This window comes from Cladophialophora immunda (assembly GCF_000835495.1).
Source record: "Cladophialophora immunda strain CBS 83496 unplaced genomic scaffold supercont1.4, whole genome shotgun sequence".
Lineage (NCBI taxonomy): Eukaryota > Fungi > Ascomycota > Eurotiomycetes > Chaetothyriales > Herpotrichiellaceae > Cladophialophora > Cladophialophora immunda.
In genome coordinates this window covers 1049422-1075321 of record NW_015622544.1, presented here as the reverse complement: position 1 = coordinate 1075321, position 25900 = coordinate 1049422, and the positions used below count along the sequence as shown (strand labels likewise).

General features: G+C 53.6%; 9 protein-coding genes and 1 pseudogene across 11 annotated transcripts; 9 read left to right on the top strand and 1 right to left on the bottom strand.

Annotated features, from left to right (window-relative positions):
• Positions 1–311: 311 nt before the first annotated feature.
• PV07_06771 (uncharacterized protein) lies at positions 312–1167 on the top strand. The gene has a single exon (XM_016393786.1). It carries the CDS (start codon positions 561–563, stop codon positions 1026–1028), a length of 468 nt encoding a protein of 155 aa, XP_016247205.1. The 5' UTR covers positions 312–560; the 3' UTR covers positions 1029–1167.
• Positions 1168–2583: 1416 nt separating this feature from the next.
• Positions 2584–5012, top strand: PV07_06770 (uncharacterized protein; the record flags this gene model as incomplete). Its single annotated transcript, XM_016393785.1, has 3 exons — positions 2584–2643; positions 2781–3305; positions 3355–5012. The coding sequence occupies 3 exons, from the start codon at positions 2584–2586 to the stop codon at positions 4996–4998; spliced, it is 2229 nt and encodes a 742-aa protein (XP_016247204.1). The 3' UTR covers positions 4999–5012.
• Positions 5013–6335: 1323 nt separating this feature from the next.
• On the top strand, positions 6336–8720 carry PV07_06769 (uncharacterized protein; the record flags this gene model as incomplete). The annotated part of the gene is made up of 5 exons (XM_016393784.1): positions 6336–6428; positions 6513–6650; positions 6743–7177; positions 7318–7739; positions 7909–8720. 5 exons carry the CDS (start codon positions 6336–6338, stop codon positions 8615–8617), a joined length of 1797 nt encoding a protein of 598 aa, XP_016247203.1. The 3' UTR covers positions 8618–8720.
• Positions 8721–10674: 1954 nt separating this feature from the next.
• Positions 10675–12600, top strand: PV07_06768 (uncharacterized protein). The gene has a single exon (XM_016393783.1). The coding sequence runs from the start codon at positions 11154–11156 to the stop codon at positions 12441–12443; it is 1290 nt and encodes a 429-aa protein (XP_016247202.1). The 5' UTR covers positions 10675–11153; the 3' UTR covers positions 12444–12600.
• A 159-nt stretch (positions 12601–12759) lies between these two features.
• PV07_06767 (uncharacterized protein) lies at positions 12760–14432 on the top strand. Its single transcript, XM_016393782.1, has one exon. The coding sequence runs from the start codon at positions 12980–12982 to the stop codon at positions 14357–14359; it is 1380 nt and encodes a 459-aa protein (XP_016247201.1). The 5' UTR covers positions 12760–12979; the 3' UTR covers positions 14360–14432.
• Positions 14433–17423: 2991 nt separating this feature from the next.
• On the top strand, positions 17424–17511 carry PV07_06766 (annotated as a pseudogene). The gene has a single exon. The product of its transcript is annotated as a tRNA-OTHER (tRNA).
• Positions 17512–19663: 2152 nt separating this feature from the next.
• Positions 19664–21265, bottom strand: PV07_06765 (phosphoserine transaminase). The gene is made up of 2 exons (XM_016393781.1): positions 20326–21265; positions 19664–20274 (listed from the first exon to the last, which is right to left on the bottom strand). Exons 1-2 carry the CDS (start codon positions 21049–21051, stop codon positions 19678–19680), a joined length of 1323 nt encoding a protein of 440 aa, XP_016247200.1. The 5' UTR covers positions 21052–21265; the 3' UTR covers positions 19664–19677.
• Positions 21266–21662: 397 nt separating this feature from the next.
• Positions 21663–23426, top strand: PV07_06764. Of its 2 annotated transcripts, XM_016393780.1 has the most exons (3): positions 21663–21791; positions 21876–22046; positions 22106–23426. In XM_016393780.1, the coding sequence occupies exons 2-3, from the start codon at positions 21981–21983 to the stop codon at positions 23216–23218; spliced, it is 1179 nt and encodes a 392-aa protein (XP_016247199.1). In that variant the 5' UTR covers positions 21663–21791; positions 21876–21980; the 3' UTR covers positions 23219–23426. The 2 variants fall into 2 exon arrangements, with proteins under 2 accessions (XP_016247199.1, XP_016247198.1); XM_016393779.1 differs by having other exon boundaries at positions 21663–22046.
• A 292-nt stretch (positions 23427–23718) lies between these two features.
• PV07_06763 (uncharacterized protein) lies at positions 23719–24265 on the top strand (the record flags this gene model as incomplete). The annotated part of the gene is made up of 2 exons (XM_016393778.1): positions 23719–23853; positions 23948–24265. 2 exons carry the CDS (start codon positions 23719–23721, stop codon positions 24263–24265), a joined length of 453 nt encoding a protein of 150 aa, XP_016247197.1.
• Positions 24266–24499: 234 nt separating this feature from the next.
• PV07_06762 (uncharacterized protein) lies at positions 24500–25219 on the top strand (the record flags this gene model as incomplete). Its single annotated transcript, XM_016393777.1, has 1 exon — positions 24500–25219. The coding sequence occupies one exon, from the start codon at positions 24500–24502 to the stop codon at positions 25217–25219; it is 720 nt and encodes a 239-aa protein (XP_016247196.1).
• Positions 25220–25900: the final 681 nt, after the last annotated feature.

Here is a 25900-nt window from a genome sequence, read left to right as displayed (position 1 = left end):
CTAATATATATATATATATATATATATACATCACAACCCCACCATATCTGCTGCTTCTGATTGTGTTCTGGAGTCTTCCGGCACCCGGTCTGATCAGTCGAAATATCCCGCCCAGCAAATTCGACTTCCAAGTCGCCGAGAGTGGGATGCATTTGGACGGGGCATCCCACTCCCCACTCACCTCGGGCTCCGGTCTGCGCGCGAGACTGTGCAGCAAACCATAGCCGGGCGCCGCGGGGGTTATGGGGGTGTAAAGCACCAGCGACATGGATTAGACACAGGACGGCAATGCCGATTCGTTGATCAACGCACCAGATGTTGCCAGCACGAGCTATCTCGATCATGTCCTTTCTTTCCATTGACTCAGAGAACCGCATCGACGACTCGACCATCTGTTTCTCCCCGAATCATCTGAGCATCTGTTTTGGGCCACATCCTGGTCCCTGCCTGGTCTCAATCACAGCTGCTATCTTCACCCAGCATATGCTTGGGTCCTCATGCTGGTCTCTGCCTGGTCTGAACACAGCTGCTATCTACACCCAGCATATGCTTAGGGCCCCATGCTGGTCCCTGCCTGGTTCCCAATCACAGCTGGGCTGTTCATTCAGCGGCATAGAGTCGGCCCTGAATCGAAGCCCAGTTGGCGTTTCTACCACACGATGACCTGCTCTTTGACTACGACACATTCACCGAGAAATTTTCCTCATCGCAGTGAGGAATGCTCGCGGATTGTCAACGCTGTCTGTATGCAGTTCGAAATCATATATACTCCTGACTCGAAAAGGCACGGACCAACTCGTCTCAGTACGCTGGATATCAGAAGTTGCTTCCGCCGGAATCCCTCCAGTCGTTCGGAACGCTGCTCGCATACAATGCGAGCCAGGCTCTTCACAATTGCATTATCCCAGGAGCGTTTGAGACGCTATACGCAAGATCCTCTGACACCGTCGCTATCGCTTGGAATCTGGAGCGAACACAACACCTCAAAGGCAGCGTCAGAAGGACTGGTTATACCACACCCTGAATGAATTACAGCACGCAACAAAGGGGGATTCTCTTGCCGCCCCCCAGGATGCTACGAGACTCGCAAGCACGTTTGAGGAATCAGAGAGGAGTGTCGTTGATGAGTTTCCTTCTCCATGAGCGAACCGAATTACAGGATCAGCCAGCAGAGCAAGCCACGTGGCTAGCTGCCATCAAAATACGTGGTTTATCCCCGAGCTCAAAATGCGAACGTTGCGAGGAGATACGGATTCGATGCCGTGGATTGATGTCTATGGAGCATCAAATCTTGAAAGTCTGACAGACGTGTCTGTATCATACTGTCGTGGCTTGTGGTCCTCGGCGGGACCAAAGCTTGACCCGGCCGGTCATCCAACGTGCTCAGTTCCGACCTGTTTGTCAAGTACCGCCGATGTTGAGAAGACCTCGCCAGGTTCCCTTTCCGATGCAAGGGCGGGCTGGAAGGCGGAAGTGAGCGACGCTGAAACCCCCTCGGTCGGTTTCCTTGGGACGTTGCATACGACACGGATGACGATCGTTATGGCCAAATGGGGGTCGAATCAGTGTCGCCACGTTCCTGATTGGGATGGACTTTGGTACGATCCACACGACACCAGACAGAAAGCCCTTTTTCGCATGCGTGGCAGTTATTGATTTAGCACGGCATGTGTGTGCCGTCGAAGTTATTCGTATTCCCAATGGCACATGTCTAAAGATTGGCGGACTTCCTAAGAATTGGTCAATCGGCACAGAGCAGGGACCAGGGCACCGAAACGTCAAGATCGATTTGAGTGAGGAGGGTTTGGCTTCATCGCCGCCGGGAGGAGTGAGACGAAGATGAGAATGCGGATTGACTACCTACCTACCTATCATACCTGCCGCCATGGCTACTTTGGTTCAATGCCCTGTCGATACAATACATCAGACATGACGCTTTGATAGAGTAGTGAATTCTTCCCTCCAGTCCATCTTCATTCCGAGATCATGTTCCTGCCTAGCTGCGTGCTTCTTTTCCACGTGTGTGCGTGTGCCTCTCTCTGCTTGGAACCCGAGGGAGCTACCAGCAGGAGATATATAGGGCAGTTGGTCCATAAGATTTATCCAACTACCCCCCGATATACATTCCGAATCAGGCAAGGCGGGCTTGATTCCACAGCGTTTTGGAGCAGACTATACCATTGCAAGCATGGCTTCGTTCCCCCAGGCCAGGCCCCTCGGATATCGGCTATACAAAAAACTCAAAGGAGGTAGAATGCGGGGGATGGAGCCACCTTGGACGAATCAACCGGGGAAGACGTGCAAGGCTCCAGCATCCCGACGTCCCGCGTTGGGCCTCTCGACGCTTGTTCATCGCTGTCGACTTTGTGCTCTCGCCTCTGGCTCTTCAGGTACCACCTTGGACGTTGCAGAAATTCAGATACAAGACACCTTTGCTACTGTCTCTGCAATGATTCCTTCCTCTCAGAAAACACCGAACGTCTCGGTGCACCACAAGCCTGTCCGTCAACGTCGAGCAGGAAAAGCCTGTGAGAACTGCCGCGCCCGCAAGGTCCGATGCGATGTCACCATTCGTGGCTCACCATGCCGCAACTGCGAGGTGGACGAGACACCCTGTCTCATGGCGCGGTGCCGTCGTGGCAGGTAAGTGACAGCTAGCTGTGTAGAGCGCACTGACCGTTCTTTGTCGCAGGAAGCACCGAGAGTGGTATCTTGGGCTAGAAGACAGATCTTGCCGCGAGCATGCACCTGGCAGGCCCTTTGATGACAGACCAGAACAGGATCATCTCTTCTACGCCGGCCGAAGCGAAAGCATTCAACATGGCGTTCAACCATCGACCAAGATATCTAACAACGCCATGGCCGTCCTGAATTCAATGACATCCTTAGGGGACGTGCCGCCGGGTCTGGACAGACTCCAGATGCCGTTAGTTCAACCTCCAGAAGGTATCCCTCCACGAGAACTGCGAGCATTCTTCCAGCCACTCCCCAAACGCTTTACAGACGCAGATATAGCATATCTGAGAAGCAAGGGTGCCCTGGATCTGCCTCACGAAAGACTTCTAAATGAAACCATCCGATGTTACTTCGAATATATTCACCCTTTCCTCCCTCTGCTCGACCCGGCCGAGCTCCTGATCGTGGTAGATGGGGCCAGCAGCTATCAATCTGGGCCGCAACTCAGCTTACTACTGTTTCATAGCGTCTTGTTTGCCGCGGTTCCGTTCGTCGATGAAAGCCTTGTCAGGGAAGCAGGATATGCCAACCTGAAGACGGCTCGAAAGGCTTTCTTCGAAAAGGCAAAGGTATATCCCCGCTTACTCTTGTGGTCGGACATCGAGCTCACGCAGATAGCTTCTATACGACATGGATTTTGAATACGACAGCATCACTATCATTCAATCTGTGTTGCTCATGAGCTTTTGGTCCGATAGGCAAACACAAGACGCCCACAAACAAACCTGGCATTGGGTCAACATCGGCATCTCCCTCGCCCAGACAATCGGACTGAACCAAGATCCCGCGTCTCTGCCGCTCCCGCCCAAAAAGAAGAGTCTGCGGAAGCGGCTGTGGTGGTGCTGCTTCTTGCGAGACCGGGTTATTTCTCTCTATCTGAGTCGCCCATTACGGATACAGGGAGAGGAATTCAATGTCCCTTTGCCGACAGTGGAAGACATGGAGATTGACAGTCCCTGCACTTCGCTGAACTCGGATACGTCTTCACACCGTCGACTCCATCTGTCCTGCTACGACCGGACCACGCAGACTGAGTTGGCAGAAATCTTCATCTCATTCCTCAAGCTCTGCATCGTGATAGGAACCATTATGTCTGCCCAGTACTCTCCGCTCAGACCGCCTTCTGGGACTCGAAACAGAGCTGCCAGGACGACTTTGCCGGCCATGCTCTTCCCCGTCCACAGTCCGAACTCGGAGCCGACTACCGCCACGCCAACCGAGTCTGCTATATCGCCCCTCGAGTCGACACTCCAGGAGTGGTACGACACTCTCCCTCGTTCAGTCCGCTTTTGGGACGAACTGCCGAAACCGCGGCATTCGGGGTGGGCTGACATTGTTCAAGACATTCGACCTGCGAGGGAGAGACAAGGAATCAAGACCGACTCCTCCAGAGCGCCGAGTGTGGTCGTCCAACGCGCCGTCTTGCACATGTGCTACTACACCGCTGTTTCCGCACTGCATCGTTCCCAGAACAAGTCCCGCCACTCCCAGGACCAGGTTTCGGATTCGGCGAGCAGCATCGCCAGGATCTCGGCCTTCTTGAATGACAAAGGCCTCGTGCGCTACCTCCCTGTCACTGCAATCACAATGCTGGTGCCCAGCATCATCAACAACGCTCTACGCATCAAGTCTATCGTTCAAAAGGCCCACCGCGGCAAAGGAAATCCGGCCCACGACGACGAGATGGTGAGAGCGCGAGACAACGTCAACAGCCTCCTCATTTCTCTCAAGACGCTCCAGAAGGTGTACGTGGCTGCAGACTGGGTGGCACTCCTGGTTGAGGCTATGCTCAACCATGCGAAGATACGGATTGTGCTGCCCCAGCAGGGTGCCGTGCGGCTTTACGCAGGAAATGGAGCCAGACCCCGAGCCTTCGAATTGGAGTGTCGGATTCAGCCGGTAGACTCGTCCAAGACTCTGTCGGTCCGGGATGAATCACTGCCAACACCCGCCACCACGGTGAATTCACAGCAAATCCACGGTCTGCAGAGCGATCCCACTCTGTCGACGGACCTGCATCGCGCCGACATCGATGGGTGTGCCACCGATGCGGAGAACAGTTGGCGGGAGCTGATCAGTCCAAACGACAATCACCCCTTCGACGTCGCCGTAGATGAGATCATGTGGGATTCGACGTTCAACCCCGACAGCGTCGATGCGACGTCACAGTGGAACTTTGGCAGTATCGGGATCGAAGGGTTTGACGAAAACGTGGATGGCATGATACCCTGGGACGGGACCGATGTAGACTGGCTGGCCTAATGTAGGGAGAGACATGAAGCTTTGAAACCTGCAATCCATATCCCAGCATGCATTTGCCTTCCTTTGGTGATCTCAGGCCAGGACAGTGGGACTGGTTTGTGGAGAATCCGCTGATCGTCCCGAACGCCACGGTACGAACTGGATTGTCCGGTGTTGCGGTCACCAGCGCATGGTGCGGGACGTGGCCACCACAATGATCCCGACGCCGAGGATGGAACCCCCTACGAGTGCAATGTTGCGACGTCCGAACACGCCTTGTAGATGATTACCCGCTGAAGGGCGAGACAGGAGAGAGAGTTAGAGAGTATGCCACCGGGAACCAAGAGTCGATGGTCGATCCCCGATGTCTTGACAATGTACGGAAGGCTCCCTGCACCGAGGAGGAGGGGTAGTTGCGAACCTGTTGCGTGTCAGATACGTCAGTTTCTGAAGCACGAGTTTGCGTGGCCCTCCATTCAGTAGAGCAAGCGGGAGGAAGCACATACCAACATAGAGGCCCGAAAGAGAGAGCATGGCCGGGACCTGCCACTTGCTCCAATTCACATGGCCATCCGAATCGTCGCCCTTCACGATCTTTGGGTTGTCATTGTCGTCGCCTGCGAATTAATTTTCTTCTGCGCCACGAGATTTGTCCATGTCATCTTCACAAGACTGGCTCGTCTCATGCAACTGGCCAGATCCTATAGGCTTTTCGACGTCCGTGTTCATAGTCTTGCTTTCTTGTCCAGGTATCAGATGATGGTCAACAGTGAGTCGGGTGGCAAGTCACTACTGTTGAAAGTTGGGCCCCAAGCCAATGCTCGTCCCCCATTCATCTCCTGGGGAGGCAGCCATTGTCAAGCCATTAATGGGTCTCGAGGTGTAGAGAGGGTGCAACGTATGGACCAATCGGCTTCACGGGTCTGGGTATAGGAATGGACCCGGGGTTACGGCTATACTAGCACTGCCGTGTACAACATATCTACGCAACAGCCTGGCAAGATCATCACATCCTGTGCAGAAGTAGCGTGACTGCCTATCACACCCGCAGTCGATGCTTCATCGCTCTTCTCCCACCCCGGTCTTTCTGCGAACGGTTATACCAGGATACGCGCCCCTTGTTGAGCAGGTCGCCTTGAAGTCGTCCGAGGTGTCAGAGGCTGGCAATTGAGCGTGCGTGTTGAGTATCGCCGTCCACACTAAACTATAAGGACATATTTGTGTGACTGTGTCTGGAAAATCGGCACTCAGAGCACGCACGCTCTTTCTAACCCCTTTAGAATCGTTCCTGGGCCAGTGACCCGTCCCTACCTTCAGCACGGAGGCGTTTCGAAATCTACCACTCGCTTATCGTCGACATGCCGTTCCTTGCTCACAAAAAGTTGACGGTCCCGACCCAAGATCTTCTGTCGTGGATTTTCGACAAGGCAGACTATGACCCTGATAAACCAGTAAGCAATCCACGAGGGAACGAGATGTGCGGGTAGCAGCTACGCAGAAGAAGGAAGGCTGACACCAAATCTTCGCCGTATTAGATCTATATCGACACTTCAAACCCTTCCCGAACACTGTCCCTGAATCAGGGACTCGGCATGGTCCGGAAGCTCGGTGCTGGATTCCGAGCAGCAGGGCTAAAAAAGGGAGAATGTGTCTGTGTGCACTCCTTCAACGATGTGAGTGCTTCCTTGCCCTCACTTTAGGTAGACCCTCGTTATCTGGCGTCGATTCCTGAGGTCGTTCGCATATTGACAGTCGAACGACGTAGATCTACTACTCGGTCCTTTTCTTGGGCATCCTTGCCGCCGGGGGCATTTTCGTGGGGACGAATCCTTCCTATACGCCCTTCGAGCTGAAGCATCATCTCAAGACCTCGGGCGCAAAGTACGTCGTCGCTGAACCTGAATTGCTGGATGCAATCAAGACTGTCTCGGGGGACTGTGGCATTCCCGACTCCAATATCCGAATCTTCAATGTCAAAGGCCAGGAAGTGCCCGAGGGATTCCAGTCCTGGTCGGAGCTGATGCGTCATGGAGAGCGGGACTGGGACCGATTCGACGACGAAGAGATTTCCAGCACGACGCCGGCTGCGTTTCTGTTCAGCTCGGGAACCACTGGACTTCCAAAAGCAGCAGTGGTGTCTCATCATAACCTGGTCGCCCAGCACACTCTTGCGATAGCACCCGATGTGGTGCCCTGGCAGGTAAGAACTCACTTCCGCTCATCGTGGATCCCGTCACGCTGTGTGGGTTAGAGCGAGGCTTCTTCCGTGGCACAAGCCTCTCAAGCGGTCTGCAAGGCGGCGATTGTTCCTCGAGAAGTCTGTGCTAATCTCAGATACAGGTCCGGCGTCTTCTATACATGCCCATGTTTCACGCAGCGATCGTCCCCGTGGGTCACACGACCCCGTTCAAGGCAGGCCACGAGACCTACGTGATGCGACGGTTCGAGATGAGGGAGTTTCTGCACTCGATCCAGGAATTTAAAATCACCGACCTGTCCATCAGTCCACCTGTAGTGGTCATGGCTCTGGCAAGTCCACTGCTCAACCAGTACGACCTCACATCGGTGAAATGGTGCAGGTCCGGCTCCGCACCGTTGGGCAAAGTGCACCAGCGGGCATTTGAAAAGCACTTGGCCCCCGACGGCGTCTTCAACCAAGTCTGGGGCATGACGGAGACGACCTGTGTCGCTTCCAGGTTTTGGTACCCGGAAAGTGACTCCACGGGGAGCATCGGACGGTTCATCGCGAATTTAGATGTGAAGTAAGCGCCCCTCTTGCAGGTTTTCCCAGTCTTGTTTCATCAAGTTTTATGTGTGTCTTCCATCTTCTCTTGGGTAATTTGAGCGGGACGGAAGCACCAACAGATACCCTTGTCGATTGAAATCGAGAAGCCAGTCAAGGCCTTGCGATTAACCCGGCCTCTGTTGCAGACTCGTCGATGAACAAGGCAATGATGTCACAGCGGTTGGAGCAAAGGGTGAACTTCTCGTGAGAGGTCCTACCATCATCAAAGGCTACTACAAGAACCCCGCAGCCAACAGAGACTCTTTTGATCAAGATGGATATTTCAAGACAGGCGACATCGTTTCCTGTGGAAGAATCGTGGAAGATAACGCCCCAAGCCAGACCAGTGTTCGAAACGGGGGCGAAACGATGACAGAGACCGCCGTTACGGCGAAGTGGTACATTCACGATCGCAAGAAAGAGCTTATCAAGGTGAGAGGGTTCCAGGTGTCGCCTGCCGAACTGGAAAAGGTCCTCCTGCAGCACCCGGCCGTCGTGGACGCGGCGGTCATCGGCGTCAAGGTCTACCATGACGCCACCGCCTCTTCTCTGTCCTCCAGCAGTCCCATTGACAGTGGGAAGGACGGCGAACACCCTCGCGCCTATGTGGTGCTGGGGCCCGGGAAACATGCGACCGAGGCGGACGTGAAGGACTGGTGCGCTCAGCACCTGGCCAAATTCAAGGCTCTCACAGGAGGGGTGAGATTCATTGATGCGCTACCGAGAAATGCAGGGGGGAAGCTCTTGAAAGGCGTCCTGAGAGAGCAGGCTGCCAAAGAAGCTGGAGTGGACGCATCAGAGACGCGGCCGAATAGAGAGGACAAGACCAGTTCTGCCCTCAGGGCCAAGCTTTGATTCCCGGCGCAGGATGGCCATAACTCGCAGATGAAGACTCCCTAGATAACGGATAATCTAGAGATATGTAGCAGTGAGCACATAGCACATATGCGTATGCAAGGTTGGAGAGTATAGACCTCGTGAAATTCCGGTGTTGAGTAAAAGGCGTGAAAGCTGGCAACGAGGTCGTACTACACTGACAGACTCGTCTCACTGCCCATTCAATTTGCCTTCAATGAGACGGTTCATTCACGCCTGTCCTTCTGTGCGCGTTCCCAAAGAGGCATCGAACAATGGCAACGAAATCTTTGTTGCTAGCTGAGCATTCAGTGTCCATGGATGCCAGTATTGCCGCGGCCTGCGGTATGACCGGCAACGGGACGCCAGGCCCCATTATTTTGCTTCGGTGATACCAGTGACATCGGCCACATCCAGCTGACCAAAGATTGAAGTTGATAGATCCCCCGTGAGGGGCTCGACCTAATGAAGCCCACTTTGGTTAATTGTAGAATCCTCGTTGGACGTGGGGCTCCGGGCCGTCGGCTTGCATGAAAGCGATGAGTACGAGCCGCAACATAATGATCGCTTGCGCACATCCTCATATCGACTTTTACCAGACATAAGATCAATAAATGGGGAGCTCTTGGTTGTTTGACACTTGAGCCGCAGGCGAAGCGAGATTCCAAATGGCCAGGGCTTGCATGACGACATGATATATCACTTTTAAAGCAAGCGGGCACTGAATACAGTCGGCGAGATTATGAGGCATGCACCCAACACTGAAAATTGCCATCGGGCAACGTGTTCGGCCCGCTGGCTGAATGATGTGGTTCTTGTGCGTGAGGCTCACCGCGAAAAAGGGAGGCTGGGAAAGCCCAATCAGAGCATTCCGCGCGGCTGACCCGCAGAAGCGAAAGACTAGATCGAGTTAGATCAGAGTCAGATACGGAATAGTCGGGGCCTGTTCGGCCTATGATTGGTCATTTGTTCCTCGGAGCGGCCACGAAACCTGTGCGTCGCGACTGAGTCTTGAGGTCGGATTCCCAGCCATCGTGCCTCCTATCTATCTTGAAACAAGACTCTGCTGTGTCTGGCCATTCTTTCAATGCGAGGGGTTGATCCGAATCGTCACTAGCAAGTTACCCCGCCCCCCGGTTCTATGCCTCATTATGATGACTATGGTATCCAGAAAGTGGACGGACGCGCATTGGAGTTCACGAGGGACATCAACATGTGACATTGACAGCCCCTTCTACCTGGGATCTGGAGAGTCCCTCTCAGAGATGCTCAAGCACTGTTCCTAGGAAACGGTGTCGAGAGGCTGCCGTGGGATGCGGAGTACAAGCGCCTCGATTGGAGAAGACCTCTGCAGTATTTACTCTCGCCGTTATGCAGCAGCTCCTAGATCTTGTGAGTCAGCGATCGAATAGATCCGGAAAACAGTCTTGCAGAGCTTGGGAACAGCCATCCAACCAGTAGAAGCCTGGCAGAGAGTCATATAGCGATATTGTGAACATTCATTGCGTGAAGTGGAAAGGGTCGAGGTCTAATTCGGGGGACCGCATCCAAACAATGACGGCGGTGGCTGGAAATCAGGCCCAAAGAGGGATACAGTCAGGTCATGCTATGGGATTTGTGAAATTGGAATATGATCGGCTACTGGGCGGAGTAACCGATGCACGGCAAAATCGGTGTCGGCTCGTGGCATTGGATCATCGATGTTGGCGGAGGATGTGGGAATGTGAGTAAGGTTTCTGCCAGTGATATTCAGAACATGGACGATTAAGGAGGGTAATACTCATCTTGCTAGCAAAGGACGATATAGGTTCAGTGATTCGAACAGAGAAACCTGGCAGTGTTTTTGGCCATGTCTGATTCCCACGCTCACATGCCACCAAACGCGCTTCAGCCTCGCCAGAAACGCCAAGGCGCTAAACATCCACGCTTATCGATAATGAAACGCGCATGAGGAGGCCAAAGTTCATCCAGCCTCGTGTGGCTTGAGATAGCCGAATGCGCGCCCCCTCTGCCCCCCACCCTCACGCTTTCCAACCACGTTGATTTCGCCATGGCCTCGAGAAAATAGAAAGGCAGGCCTTCCCAGCTTCTGTTGCGCGTGTTCATCCAACGAATTCTTTCGCATCTCCGTCCATCATTGCATTCCTGCATTGTCGTCTTTACCAACCTGCGTGCCAAGGTCACGGCGATTGTGTGGTGCAGCCCGTAGAAGGCGGGGCCACTTTTGCGTTGGACCGGCTGTGGCTACATTCGAGAACTTTGAGAAGAACTCGACCGCGTCGACGACAGCAGCGACCCCTTTTGTGGTGCGGCATCGGTCGGAAGTCTGATTCAGCTGATTTGGGCGTTGCAATACTGGCTACTGCGCCTCTGCGCAATCTCGACTCAAGAGGGGGGAAACACCTTGGGTTGATCTGCTGCCACGATTTCCGCGTGCGGGCCGGACCCTGACGCCCAGAACCTGCGCTTCGACCAACCTGCGTTCCAACTTGCCAGGTCTTCTCACCATCCAATTATTGCATCACCACGCCGCCCAATGGCCCAAGACATGTTTAATCAAGGATTCGGAGCCCTTGCACCGCCAAATCCACGCAGATTGCCTTTTGACTTCAATGACAACGACTCTTCGGTCTCCCTCCCCCCTCCGCCACCCCCTGCTAGAGGCCACCAACGATCTAGAACCACCACGGACCTCCCTCCGCTCTTTACCCGCGCCCAGTCTTCCTCTCCCACGAGATCCTCTGCATTTTCCTTCCTGCGCCCTCAAAGCACTCGCTCTCTGTCTCCGGAGAGACTGAGGAGTGTAGGGACTGCTGAGGACCCTGGTCTAACAGAGTCGCCCTCAAAGAGAAAATCGGGTGGATTGGCGAGCTGGTTCGAGGGGTCTTCGGATCCGGTCAATATATCTCTGGTGCCTTCCCCTCGCAAGGAAAAGCTGGATCCTCTTTACGAAGCCTCTGCCACTGAAGAGGGCTTCTCCATGAGTCCGGATTCTGAAGACAACAACTTGACACGACGCCTCCAAAAGAAGCCCAGTTTACCGGGCCCTGCCGTGTCAACCATGTCGAAGTTCAACAACATCTTCAGGAGGAGTACCATAACACAAACCGCTCCGGAGGATCCGGATGACTTAGCGCAGCTTGACATTGACGAGGCTCTTTTCCCGCACGGACACCCCGGTGAATTTTCTCCTGCTGCCTTTAAAAACCTCCAGCTCAATGCCGAAGGGACAATCCGCCGCTTTCAACAGGCATACAAAGAACAGCGACAGTCTCTGAGATCGGCCACCTCCACCAAGAATGTCCAAGCAGATGAACTCGAGGCTGCCCAGACGAGAAATGAGCATTTAAAATTACAATTGCAGGAGATGGCAGAACGAGCTGCAGAGCAGCAAAATTTAATTGCGGATCTGAGGGCGCAGCTCGCGGCACAATTATCTCTCGACTCTCAACAGAGTGTCCGAATCGTGCCCCAAAATATTGATTCCAAACCTCGTCCCAAGTACCGCCGAAATCGCTCGTCCGACGTTTCAACATCAGGGGAGTCAGAAGCCGGGTCCGAAGTGAGCTCGGTGGTCAGCATCTTTTCAGAAGCGTTGTCAGCGGCACCCTCCCAAGCCACATCCATCGCAAGTCCGGTCCTGAAGTCTGCAAGCTTGGCTAGAGACGATTGCCCAAGGTGTCATGGATTACGGCCTGCGGATGCATGGGATGTGGTTGGCATGATGAAGATGGAGTCGGCGGCCCTTAAACACCGCATTGCCGAGTTGGAAAGTGCACAGGATGATGCGCTGGATTTTCTTAGCGGATTGAAGTTATCCTCGTGACTAACTATCTCGTGAATCATGAGTGGTCAAGATACCCAGGCGTTACAGGTTGCATTATATAGCTTGCACAGACTCGTTGTGTATATGCAGATTATTTTTGTATAACCAGAGATCGGTCACCTACCCAGAACCGAGTACAATTGAGTACAAAGATGACCACATAAGTGACACTGACATTGTGGTGTTTGAGCACAGGCGCTTTAAGTGAGGCTGAGTGGTACCGACCGACGAGGCTGGACTCTGCACCGCCCGTTCGGATTTCCCAGCCACCGAAACCAGCCACTTCATGCCTGGACCAACATCCAATCCCCTCTCTGAAGTCCTCGACTTTCAGCTTCATGTGAACTGTCACCATTTGCCTGATGGCGTGGCCGCGCAGTGCGCATCCCTAGTTTGTCACTTAATGTCAGTGACATAGGTAAATTGTGGCATACTCGAAGAGTAGATTGACTAACTTGAGAGTTTCACACATTTCCTTCTACATCCCTTCGCTCGGCCTCTCGTTTTACTGTCCGTACTAATTGATCAGACCAAACATGTCCTTCAGTGGGAAGACACCCGAATCTCTTCTCCCGCGATCAGACTCGAGAAACCCAGCTACTACCTGCAGAGGCATCACCACGTCCGGAAGGCCCTGTCGCAGACCGCTTGCTGCCTCTCCAAAGAACTCTCCCTCACCCTCACCGAGTCGAGGTAACGGGGTCCTTGCGGTGCTTGAAGAGCAGCATGCGGCGGCTTTCTATTGCTGGCAGCACAAGGACCAGGCCGAGCAATTGGCAGCTCGGGCAGGGCGGACAAGTCTACACCCGTTGAAAGAGAGGTCGAGCATTGAAACATTAATTGAGCAGGTGGGGATCCTCGAGCTAGACGAGAATGTGTCCAAGCGACACCATCGGCGACATGACGCAGACAGTGTGAGGCGCCGAGACACGTTGCCGTCGGGGTGGAATCAAATGGAGAGTCCGTTAATGACGGTGCCGGACGAAGTGGTACACCACAGACGGCCAAAACGACGGCCTCCTCCCCCTCGACAGTCGAACGTGAAACTCTCTTGGGCCTGCTGCATTCAAGCCGACCATGATGATGATTTGCCTCCTCCAAGGGTTCGAAGGGACGACAGGAATCGGCGTCCTCGACCTCATCCAGACGCAAGGCGACCAGAAATGCAGCAGTCATCTACCGCGGCCACGCGACCGAAACCAAGTCCTGCACCTTCTCAGACGCAGACACTTCTCTCGCTCATCCCGTCCAATCTCTCACCCCAAACCACCTCGCAGCTGCTCGCAGAGCTGTCCCGCCCCATCTCGGCCGCGGACGAGGCTGGATACATCTACATTTTCTGGCTCACGCCCGAATCCGAGGTGTCGAAGCCCGACGACGAGACGGCCTCGTCTCTTCTGGATGATGACGACCTCGACGATAGCAGCGGCGTGTACAACCGCAGCTCGGAGAGAACCAGCCAGGCTCTTGCCCGCTACGCCTCCGTGCGCCGCCCGCAGAACCAGGTCCAACCCAAACGCACCATTACGCTCAAGATCGGCCGCGCAGCCAACGTCCACAGGCGCATGACTCAATGGACCAAGCAGTGCGGGCAGAACATCACGCTGATCCGGTACTACCCACACAACAACCACGATGCCGGTAACCTCCGCAGCGCCCATCCTCATGCTAACGTGTCAGCGAGCGCATCTCCTCCTCAGAGCTGTGGCGGCAAAGTCTCGCACGTGCACAAAGTCGAACGACTCATCCACCTGGAACTCTCGGAGAAGAAAGCCATCAAGAGCGAGTGCGAGCAATGCGGGCGCGAACACAAGGAGTGGTTCGAGATCGAGGCCACGCGGCAAGGCTTGAGGGCCGTGGACGAGGTTGTCAGACGCTGGGTTGCGTGGGCTCAGAGGCAGCGAGACAGTAAATGAGCGCATTCTGGATACTACTGCGATTTTCATCTATGGCAGTCTCGTAATGAATTGATTCACTACCACTCTACCACGCGCTACCAACCCTTTTCGCCCTATAGCCGCCCCTCATAAAAATTGCTTCCGCCATATGGAAATTAGCAAAGTTTCTTATCCTACAGACGCCTGTCGCCTGGAAGTTGCTTTCGCATTCAAAGTTGACAAGCCCTCTGGTCTTGTGCGCATCTTTCACCAGAAAGTTACTTGTGCCGTACAAACTTAACAAGCCTTCTCGTCCTCCAAGCGGCTCTCACCGAGAAGTTTCAGCATGCCACCAGATGAACAAGGCCCTCGGTTGAGTGGCCACATGAGGACGGAGGAGAAAGATTATAAAGATGAAGCGCTGGAGGGCGGTGAGATCAAGGACGGAGGCGACGGGCCAATATCTATGAAGATGATCACGAGATCGAGTTGGTGAACGAGGAGGGCGGCGACGACGACAAGATCCCTGGTTGTTGGCATGAGTGAGTCGAATGCTGTCGGGCAAGGAAGGACGCCGATTTTAACAAATAGGGGGAACCTTCAAGCCGTTCGAAAGAGCTCACTTTCCAAAAACAGTTTGCAAGTTACGAGCGTCTTACCACAGAATGTCTTGAGTACGTGCACTGGTGGAAGACAGTCGTGGAATCAGAACGGCCGGAAACGGACAGTCTTCTTTCGACCACACAGGGAGAACATGACTAAAGGAGGGAGGTCGCTTATATCAAGAAGGCCGTGCAGCAGGTCGAGGATGGTAATATCTAGCAGCATCGCAAAGGAAAAGGAGGTGCCGGAATGGCAGAAAGTGACTAGGCCGTTGAGTTCAATGTGTCTGTCTTAAGTGTAAAAACAAGAGAGAGTCTGTGACTCGACTAGCGCCACATGTGACAACCTGCCCCCGTCCTTGACATGTAGCTGTCCTCAGCTACCATGATTCCATGCAAACGCCATTGCCAGGGTCAGCAGCCTGAATATCGACCGCGTCCGTAGCCTTGCTCTCGTCTTTATCCCATATGGCAACGGAGGAAGGTGAGGAATCGGACAAAAGAGGAGGGAGTCGGATTCGGCTTGGATCGTTAGATAGGCACCACCACCATGAGGACAGGGTGGAAAGAGGATCGATTTCGACGAATAGGCAGGATGTGAGGAAGGCGGAAGATGAGGGGCGACCGAACGCCATGTCGGAGCCTCGGAGGACCTCGAGATCGCTCCCAGTCTTGCAAGAAGACCAACAACGAAGAAAGGGAGGAATCGTTGCTACCAGATGGTCATATCCAGGCTAGCACGCGGAAGGGAGGGGTGGCCGCGAAGGCCAGGGTGGTGGCAATGCCTTTGAGTTGAATCTGTCTATCGATTTCGAAGGCGAAAGAAACATTCCTGGCCCAACTTGCCCCTGCTTGGCCAATTGCGGTTGCGATCCTGTTCGGATTGGAACAAGAAATCGAAGCCGACGAGACTACCTGAGAGACTATGCGCTGGCCTTACTGGAGTTGCGATGGCGGATGGCGACTATGCTTGAAGGCAATGCCGTGACAGCAGGACCCAGGTTCTCTGCGGCTCCATCGTGGACGGCTTCCGGGGGATGCTTTACCTTGAGGATGTCAAGGACAGATCTGACCGTACTCCAAATTGAGGACGAATATCTTGATGCATAAAAGGCCCAAACATATGAAGAGCCCACACAACCCAAGATTGTGGCCTGGTATTGCCTTATGGCCTGAGTGGCTTAGTCCCTTGTAGAATCCATCATGCTCCTCGGCTGGGTCACACCAGGGCAACCTCTTGACCAGCCTAACGTGCACCCGAACCATGATCAATACCGGTCGCCAAGATATCAAAGCTAACTGCTGGTAGTGAAGACACATAATATCGCGAGGTATATCGGTGACAGCCTTGTCTCCCCTTGGCGAGAAGTTTGGGCAATTTTGTCTTCCAAATCTCATTCAAGTCACAGACTCTTTCTCGTTTTTACTCATCACTCAGATAGACAGATTCAACTCAAAGGCATTGCCACCACCCTGGCCTTCGCGGCCACCCCTCCCTTCCGCGTGCTAGCCTGGATATGACCATCTGGTAGCAACGATTCCTCCACGGAGAAATAGATACTGGCCAAACTTGGTATTAGATTTTGCCGACTGACAAGCGAAATCGCCTTTGAAATCCGCGCCCCGAGTCGTTCACCGATCGTGTGGCTGAAACCACATCTTGCGGTAGCGACAGACGAAGCATAAAGACATGGAGAACAAGATCCATTCTACGCCGGCTATGCAGAATTGAGAAATAACGTTACAGTGTCTAAGTGGCGGTCATTGGGCTGAGTAAATACTCCGTATATAGTGGTGAATAGATCGAGGGTGACCTTCATCAAGAGTAGGTTTCTGTTTACCTGTGCTAACTCATTTCATGGGCCTGAGACGCTACAGAAGCCATTCGCGGAGCAGGCTGTCCAGCAGAGCGAGAAGACAAAGCGAAATCGAGCTGAAAAGGTTGAAAGACCGTCGAAGAGTATTGAGGGGACGGCTGAAGATTCGTCAATGATGGAGGCGCTGGATGGAGCTGAGCCCGGCGGGTTGGCAGGCTTGCTCGCAAAGGAAATTCTGTCGACGACGATCGCGCTGCGGAACCAGAAATCCACATAGATGAGAAGGGGCATTTTCCGGAAGAGTGCTAGATGCCTCGAGCATGGACCAGCAGGAGAGTCAGGTGTAGAATAGGATAGCACAGAGACGGAGTTGAAGGATATTACTATAAGTATGCCGTTGTGTTGGTGCGCAACAACTTCATCGACGTCCGCGGATTCATTCGAGTCTCGAGTGGTCGCTTTAATTGGTCCGCTTGCTACGAGATACGAGACATCCCGTGCTCAGGTATTCCGCACTCCACAACGGCGACTACGCGAGGTACGCTAGGCGCTCAGGCGAAACCCAAGGCCTGAACACAATCAAATAATAATATATTGGACTGCCTAAACTTCCTTCAACAATCACAGCATTGGGGATGGTGAGTGCCAAATATCAACCCAGCAAAACAACACCAGCTAACAATTCCTACAGTGGTCTAGTGGTATGACGTTTCCTTAGCATCAGACGATCATCGTCTGGAAAAGGTTCTGGGTTCGATTCCCAGCTTCTCCACGCGCAAGCAAATATCTTTTTTGATCTATTCTGACTTGATTTGAATTTTTGGTGGTGGTGTTGGTGGTATTGCTGATGGGTGCGGTAGCTGAAGAAAATTATTTGGGTATTCCGAAAGTGGCATAGTGCCCCGTGAACCTTGACCCTAAATCCAAAATTATGTCAGGCTGGACCCTGCCAAGCCTGACCAGGCCCTCCCAAGTACTCGGTATTCTTCTGTTCCTTCTAGAATTTCCAAAGACAACAGCCATTGATTGAATGATTTGTGCCAAATGTCGAGACGTTGGAAGTACAATAGCGGTTGATTTCAATGACGCTTTCTGCTCCTTTATTCAACCAGAAGCTCGACTGCCCAAGCCGACAAAAGGCGGCGGATGATGATGCTCAAGAAGTGGTGTACCACAAAAGACACATCTAACCTCGCGAGTGAACAAGGCTTGAGAAAGATATCGGTCTCATATCGCCCTCTCAACACTTTAGTTTGTTCAACTTAACATTCATACTCTTCATCTGCCTACAGGATGTGAAGTATTGTAGTGATGTCAATGACATTGCTATCATGTGCGTCGCGGATCGCGGATCGTGGCAGCTAAAGTTGGATTCAGTACCGAGATGGTAAAGGAGGCGACAAGCGCGGTGACAGCCGAGTGACTGTGGAAGTCACAAGACCGCTGCCGACACCTCGAGGGTATTTAAACGTCTCGGAACATGTGCTCGTCAAATGGAAGCCCTATCAAACCGGCAAAGCTCCACAGCAGAGCGCACTTGGCCAGATATGGTCCTATGGCAGGCCATGGCTTTCATTTCGCCAATTCCTCGCATACACCGGCCTGTTCTGCGGGTAAGACGTTGGCCTTCATCTTGAAATACAGCTCAAGCCTTTGCACCACATACTTGAGCCAAAGCAACCGCCTGGAAAGCCTATAGGCATTTCGAAAACGAAGCTTCCGTCGATAGATACTTGAACTTGGTGTATCCGATGCGAACTCCGGCATACACCCTTTCGTGACTTCGAGGACCTCGAATTCTGGTTGTTCCGCCGATGAGTCCTCAGTCTGGACAATCAGGATTTGGCCGGAATCAAATGCTTCCTTGATGTCGGAGTCTAGATAGAGGCCATTCTTCGTGTCGAATCTGTACAAGAAAGCCCCTGGGTCGCAGAGATCTTCGAGGAATTGTGGTGGTAGACTTTGGGGTACAATATGCCCTACCGTCATGCGCCTGCGGTCGATCAGGCTGGGATTGTAGGTGCAGTCAACATAATCCCCAACAACCGGACACCAGAAATGTTTTGGTCGCTCGGGATCTCGAACGTCATAGACATCAACCAGGCTCTTCCGGAATGCTTGTTGTCGTTTGCGATCTGTCTTCTCGGGCCCATTGTAGCACCTAGAAGGTTTTCGGAGCGAGGCAGCCACTGGGGGCCTCTGAACAAGTGACAGAGGATGTCTGCTCTGCCGAGTGGTTGCCGTCTGAAAGGCCGCAGTCGTCGTTGATGGGTAGCCAGGTATTTCCCTTCGTTTTTGCCAGTTGGGTTGTAGGGGGAGAGACACGATGGCGGGTTTGCTAGGATCCGTAGGAAACATCAAAACATATCCGAGGGATCCAGTGGCTCTCGTGGATTCCGAGGCTGTCACTGAATGGAAGGCAGAGGAAATCTTGTGGGTGCCACTGTCCACCTCCTTGTTGACAGTTGATTCTTGCCTGTCTGTTTTGACCTGGACGGCGATCTCTTCACCGGGGCTGCAATTTGCGCAGTTCATGGCGACTCTTCGGACTGCAGACGCAAACTCTTTCTGGCCGAGTGAAACAGGTTGGATTTCAGCTGGGCCAATATTAAGCAAGCCTGCTTCTTTCCGAACAATTGACTACGCATTGTAGACCGGGTCCCGAATAGCGAATAGTGCGAGCCTTGCCTCGACGGGAAGATGGACACACTGGCACTGTGGGACGCATATCTCCCGAGAGGAGCGAGAACACCCCAATTGCAGTTGAATTCCCCTGTATACCTTCTAGTCGTCGTGAAGATGCTTTTTCGTGTCTAGCTGTTACTTTTCCCGCCACCGCCGGTCGTTGAGGACCGTCTACCATTGCACCATCTCCATCCTGCCATCTGATCCGGCCCAAGCCACCCCCCCGCCCCCCCCCCCCCCCCGAATTCACTCATCACCTGGCAAATTCCACCAACCAACTAGCCAGTTTCTGGATACTTTCCAGCGGGACTGCATTGTAGTTGCTCGCCCGGATTCCCCCCACGGATCGGTGGCCTTTGAGGCCGAGAAGGCCGCGCTGTTCGGCGCCGGCAAGGAATGCCTTCTCCTTGGCCTCGTCCGGCACTACTTGTCCGCCGTCGGCCGGCGGCCCGGAGATGATCCGGAAGCAAATGTTCATTCTGCTCCTGGCACTCTTGTGCGGGACGACGTGGTACGTTTCCGGGTGAGAGTCGAGGGTCTCGTACAGGATTTTGGCCTTCTGGTCGGCGACCTCTTCCTGGCCAGACACTTTGTTGGAGCCGAACGTGGAAACGAGACGCTGCAGGACCAAAGTCGCCACGTACAGGTTGAAGATCGGAAGGGTGTTGTAGAGACTGTTGTTGGCGGCGATGGTGGAGAAGGAGAGCATAATGGGCGGCAGACACCCTGAGGTCGGGATCACGGGGGACAAGGCATGGAGGAATGTCGGGGGCGGAACGAGGCTAAGCAAGGACTTCCGAATAATGACCACGGTAATACCAGCGATACCAAGGTTCTTTTGAGCGCCGCCCTAATGAAAGTTAGCATAATCCAGAGTGTGTTGGCGGAAGCGCCGGCTCACGAAGATGACTCCATATTTGCGAACGTCAATCTTTCGGCTGAGGAAATTGCTCGACATGTCTGCCACCACAATTCTGTCGTCCTCCTCGTTCCCACTTGTGTTCTCCAGGATCTTGGGGAAATTGGGATATTCGACACCGTCGACCGTCTCGTTGTCGCACAAGTAAGTCAACGCACTCCCCTTCGGTGTGAGGTTCCACTCGCTTTCGCCCGGAATCTTCCCAAACTTGCCGTTGTTGGTCTTCCTGGCGTCGATGGCAACGTTGACATACCTTGCGCCGACGAGTCTGGTCGCTTCCTGGCAGGCCTTGAGAGACCAAGACCCCGTGATCAGATAGTCGACCTTCAACTCTGCCTCGATCTCCTTCTTGACCCGCTCCAGGACCTCGGCTTCCTTCCCTTCCCCCAATTCCGCGACGGCCTTCCTCCGACGTCGCTCGATCCAACACGCCACGAGATTCTGCAGGGCGGCACTAAACTCCCCTGTGCCTCCCGCTTCCATAAACATGATGTCGTATTCATCCGTGGGGATGTCATACAAGGTTGCCAGAGCGTCTTTCGCGTCGGCGAGGACCTTGTTTGCGGTTGCAGAGCGGTGCGAGATTTCTGCCAGCGAGAGCCCCGTGTCTTGGAAGTTGACAAATGCTTGAGCGGCCGTTTCAATGACAGGCGTGGGCAGAGGGGCAGGGCCGGCGCCAAAATAGGCGACTTCTGAGCGGCCAGGCATGGTTGCCGTCAAGGTCGGAGAAATTTGTATTCGGCTGGATTTTGCAGGTGACGTGCTTGGCTTTGGGAACAAGTATCAGAGCGGCAGGCGAGTGGCTTCGATCCGATGACGATGTTCGTCCGCAACTAGCTGTACCTTGGAATCTCGACTTCAACCTCAAGAGTCTCAATCCCTGCACCAAAGATGAGTCAAACTGGGTGAAAATCTGGGGAAGAGGAAGTCGAGCTTGGCAGGAGAGAAAAATCGCGGGAGCCAATCAACGGTGAGCATGCTGCGAGGCTGCGGACTCAGCCTTGTCGGAAAGAAATGGCTCGGTCTGACATAGAATTTACTGTGCATTTGATGGGAGGAGGTGGCCGCCAGATCACATATAGCCTAATGTCGTAATGAGAATAGAGGTACCACTATGTCACAGATACTTGTAAACGGTGGTCGCCCGTGAACCAATGGCAAAGCACGCCTAACGCTGAACTCGTGCCAGAGTCGGAACTTGAAGTGCCGTATCCATGTCTTTACCATTATGTACCTTTTCTGGTCAGACGGTGCCATTTATTTTTGACATCATCGGCGGTTGCCAGCTCCCTGCTTGCGCCCCGTTCGTTGTTAATATCATCTTCTGGTAACAGTCCCCGCTACAAATGGCGCATTTGAGATGGTTCTTGATAGACTACAACAACCATCTGGCTGTGCCACTGGCTTGATCACCTCCTTTGACCCATGCGACATGCAGGGTCGGACTCGTAAGGCATCCAGGCAACAGCAATTCACCCCAAATATGTTTAGTCTCGGCAGCCGTCGAACTCTTCTCACAACACGTTGAACAGTAAAAGTCGGGTCGGCAGATCTCTGCGTACTCCACCGGTCAGGCTACCTGTCTCTTCGGCCCAAACCCCCAGGCTGCCACTGTGCACGCCGGAGCCGGAATTTCAATGCCGCGAAGGCCTCACAAAAAGTCTCGGAACGGCTGTGTAGCCTGCAAAAGACGACACATCAAGGTCAGTGCAGGCCATTGCAGACTCTCTAAACAACTCGGCCGCTAAAGTCTTGGTCATAGTGTGATGAACATCGCCCCCGATGCGTCAATTGCCAGACCGCCGGGCTGGATTGCAATTTTGCTTCAGGCACAACCCCGTCAACGACGACTGCCACAGACACGGAAACCGTTACTGCCAGTCCGTCCGAGACCTCGACTCCAGACCAGCGACCACAAGGTCCGGATCAATACCATATCGTACCAGTGTTCACGCCTTCTGGATCATTTGATCCGAATCTAAATATGGAGCATCTGGAGCTCTTGCACCAGTTCCTTACTTCCACGTACAGCACATTCAATGCCGAACGTTCTGTTCAGCATATATGGCAAGGAGTGGTAGTCCGTATGGCCTTTTCGTTCCCTTTCCTCATGCACGAGCTTCTGGCAATCTCCGCTCTACACCTCGCGCACTGTAAGCCTGAGAACGCCTCGTGGTACCATACCGTATCTACGGAACTACAGACGCTAGCTCTCAACAAGTTCAACAGCGTGGAGAGAGACATCAACGCCTCCAACTGTGCTGCCGTTCTCATCTTTACAATGCTTCTTGCAGTTCATATCCTCGCCGACCCCTCTCGCACCGCAGGCCTGGATTCCAACCAGTATCTCGACCACGTCATCAACTGTGTCATGCTCATGCGTAATGTCCCCAAACTCATCATCCAAGATTGGTATGAGTATCTGAAAGAGACCGAACTCAAACCAATGTTCAAGGTCCAGCCGCCTCCAACACCTTACCGAATCCCTCAGCCTTGCCTCGATTTGTCCAAGTTGACCATGAGTCCGGATCTGGGGGATCAAACCAGGGTCGCATACGAAACAGCGATCGAGAGACTGCATTGGGTGTTTGCGGTATCCAATGTTCTCGAGCAAAGACACACAACCATCCGCTGGTTACTAGCTTGGCCCGTACAACTCAAAGGCCCTTTCCTCGAAAGTCTAAATCAGCGCAGACCAGAAGCTCTGATCATCCTGGCATACTTTGCCGCCTTGATGACGTTTTACAGAGAATGTTGGGCCGTAGGGGATTCTGGTTCCCTTCTGATTCAAGCCATATCCTCACACCTAGGTCCTCACTGGTCGGAATGGATGGAGTGGCCAATGTCGTTAGCTGTTGCAGAAAATGGAGGCTAGATTTAGCATTGCATCTAACATACTGCCCACTGTAAGTGAGAGGTGTTATCTTGGGTAAAGTATGGTTTGTTTTGTTTTCCAGGTTTGTGCCCACTTCTATTACCCGAGTGTCTAAACGCCTTGGGCGATAAATGTTGAGCATTCCTGACACGAATCAAGCGATAAACAGTACCGCTGGACTATACATCAGGCCTCACTGTACCTGAACTAAGAGAATTTAGTTATCGTACCGTACAATGAGTGCATTTAACAGGATGGAGATCTCAGCCTTGCTCAGCCTCGTCAAGGCGGTGAGATGGCTTTCCCCACCTCACTCCAAAATTCTGCCGGTCGATTTTCTGGTGCGAGTTTCGTGTGAAGAGATTCAATCGTTGGCGGTAACACTACTGTTTCTCTGCAACACTACAGTCGCATTCACCAGTCTTTCAACTGGCACAGAGCAGCATGAAAACTAATACCCGGTGACATTTCCTCCTGTTGGGCTCGACTGGCGCTCCACGATGTCGCGAGGTGGTCGGGGAAGAGGGCGCGGTGGTGGTGGCCGAAAAGGCCCTCTGCCTCCAGAGTTGGACTTTGACGATGACGACGATATTTCTCTCTCGCCGACCGAGAAGACGCCCCAAGCGCTATTTCCAGTACTGCTTGCACCCTCCTGACCCCCTCTCCCAACTCCCACCGCCATAGAACCCACAGACAGACCGTCTAACCAAGCGCTCAAAACTCTTGCAGGATATCGAGCTTCCCGTGCCACGTCCACCCACGTCCCGCGAACTCGCCGCCGTCAGCCGCTACCTATCCTTCCGCACCCGTGCGCGCAATGGACCTTACTACGCGACCCTCGACCCCAGTAGCATCGCGGACGAAAAGACGGGCAAAACGCTCAAGCGCGCCGGATTTGATCCGTTCAACGACCAGGAGAAGTACACGGCCAAATACCACAAGAAGAAGAGGAGCTTGCCGGACTTGGGGAGCGGTGGGAGAGACTATGGTACGTTCCCAGACCGCTCGACGCCACGGAACTTTCCCCCCCGGAGAGAAGGAAGGTAGGAGAGACCCTGGTTGATCGTTTTCTTTGACTTCCAGCTTTGAAATACTTCCCCCACGAGCTCTGGCCCCTCCTCGATCCGGACAAGAAGAGTCCGCTCTGGAAGTCCGCCGACATCGACATCATCAACATGGCGACGAATGCCCCGAATCGCAAGTCGCTGAAGCGGAAGCGCGACTCCCTCATCCTCGACGACGACGAGGAAGGCGAAGACGCCGCTGCCAAGGTCGCAGACGATGAAGGAAACGACACCGACGACTCGGACCCGCTTCTCCCCGCGTCTCGCCGTGCACGGGCGGCCAAGGCCGCGAAGAAGAAGCGACGGCGTCGCGAGACCGAGTCCCGCGAGAAGCGCGGGCTTGACGCCGAAGACGATTTCGGACCAACCAAGAAAAAGCCCCGTTCCCTCATGGACAGCATTCGCGCAAAGGAGAGGAAGCGGCAGAAGCAAGGATCCGGCGCCGCCGGCGGAGAGTCTGATGAAGACGACGACGACGACGACGATGTGCCCGAGGCGCAGGATAATGATGGCGCCGATGGTGACGAGGATGCAGGGGACGAAGACGACGATGACGACGATGAGCCCGAGGATTCGGAATTCGAAGAGTCCGACAACGGCGAAGCCGACGATTACAATGCGGAGAACTACTTTGACGGAGGAGAAGGGGATGACGAGGATGGATTCGCCTACGGCGGCGGTGGCGGTGATGAAGGAGGGGAATACTGACGACAGCCCCCTTCTAGACGAGAAGCGAGATAGATCCGGAGCGCGAGGCTGGTTAACATGCTTGCGGGTATGCCGCACGCGAAATTCAATACCTCTTATGGCAAGTCAACTGATGGCGTCAAGCCACGACCATTTCACCAAGATCAATAGTCAATTTGGCTGTTCTGTTCGATTTCCAAACGACGTCTCCCGGGCTATCTCTTGGGAAGCACAGCATTCCCCATACTGAAATGATGCCATTTATTTGGAAAGGCCTTTTCTGCTTGCTTCTGTCTGCTTTCTACGCTGTAACTCAAAGTGCGATGCCCACCACACTCTCACTCTTGAATCACTTTCCGTGCTTATGGAACAGACTCGACTATCGGGACGAGGCGCAGTGCCAAAGTTGACAAGAGGAAGAGATTGTCAGTCGGCAGAGTAACAATGGCATATCACGAAGATTCTATCCGCCTCTGGTCCCAAGACATGGTTACATAACTTGACTTGTGCCTCCGCCCCTCGATCGACTGTTGTAAGGCCTAGAGCCTCTGTGGCCACATGAAGCGACGACCCTTATATGCCGATTCTTATGGACTTCGACCTGCTGGCCGCGGAGATATCCTGAGGTCTGCTGGTCGAGTGACGTCGCCCAGCTGGTTCCATCGTCTCCAATGAATGCATCGGGGGAACTGCTCAGCCCGTGTATGAGATAGACACTGCCGGCGGTAAGGTTTAGCTCGAGCATAGAGTGCAGAATCCTGCTTCGGCCAATCCAAGGAGAACTGACACTATTATTGCCTCCGGGTTTGGCGTCAGCATGGTCACGGTTGGATTCAGGCTCGATCCAGTTGGACCAGAGCCGATTGGTACAGAAGATGCCTGTACAATTCCTCACTTTTTTGGCCATTCCTAATACAGTTCCCCCGCTATT

Coding starts and splice junctions, on each gene's coding strand:
- PV07_06767 (XM_016393782.1), top strand. CDS start 12,980: ATGTCCTTCAGTGGGAAGACACCCGAATCTCTTCTCCCGCGATCAGAC.
- PV07_06764 (XM_016393780.1), top strand. CDS start 21,981: ATGCCGCGAAGGCCTCACAAAAAGTCTCGGAACGGCTGTGTAGCCTGC. Junction 22,047..22,105: donor GCAAAAGACGACACATCAAG/GTCAGTGCAGGC, acceptor TCTTGGTCATAG/TGTGATGAACATCGCCCCCG.
- PV07_06768 (XM_016393783.1), top strand. CDS start 11,154: ATGGCCCAAGACATGTTTAATCAAGGATTCGGAGCCCTTGCACCGCCA.
- PV07_06771 (XM_016393786.1), top strand. CDS start 561: ATGCTGGTCCCTGCCTGGTTCCCAATCACAGCTGGGCTGTTCATTCAG.
- PV07_06765 (XM_016393781.1), bottom strand. CDS start 21,051: ATGCCTGGCCGCTCAGAAGTCGCCTATTTTGGCGCCGGCCCTGCCCCT. Junction 20,275..20,325: donor GCAAATATGGAGTCATCTTC/GTGAGCCGGCGC, acceptor AACTTTCATTAG/GGCGGCGCTCAAAAGAACCT.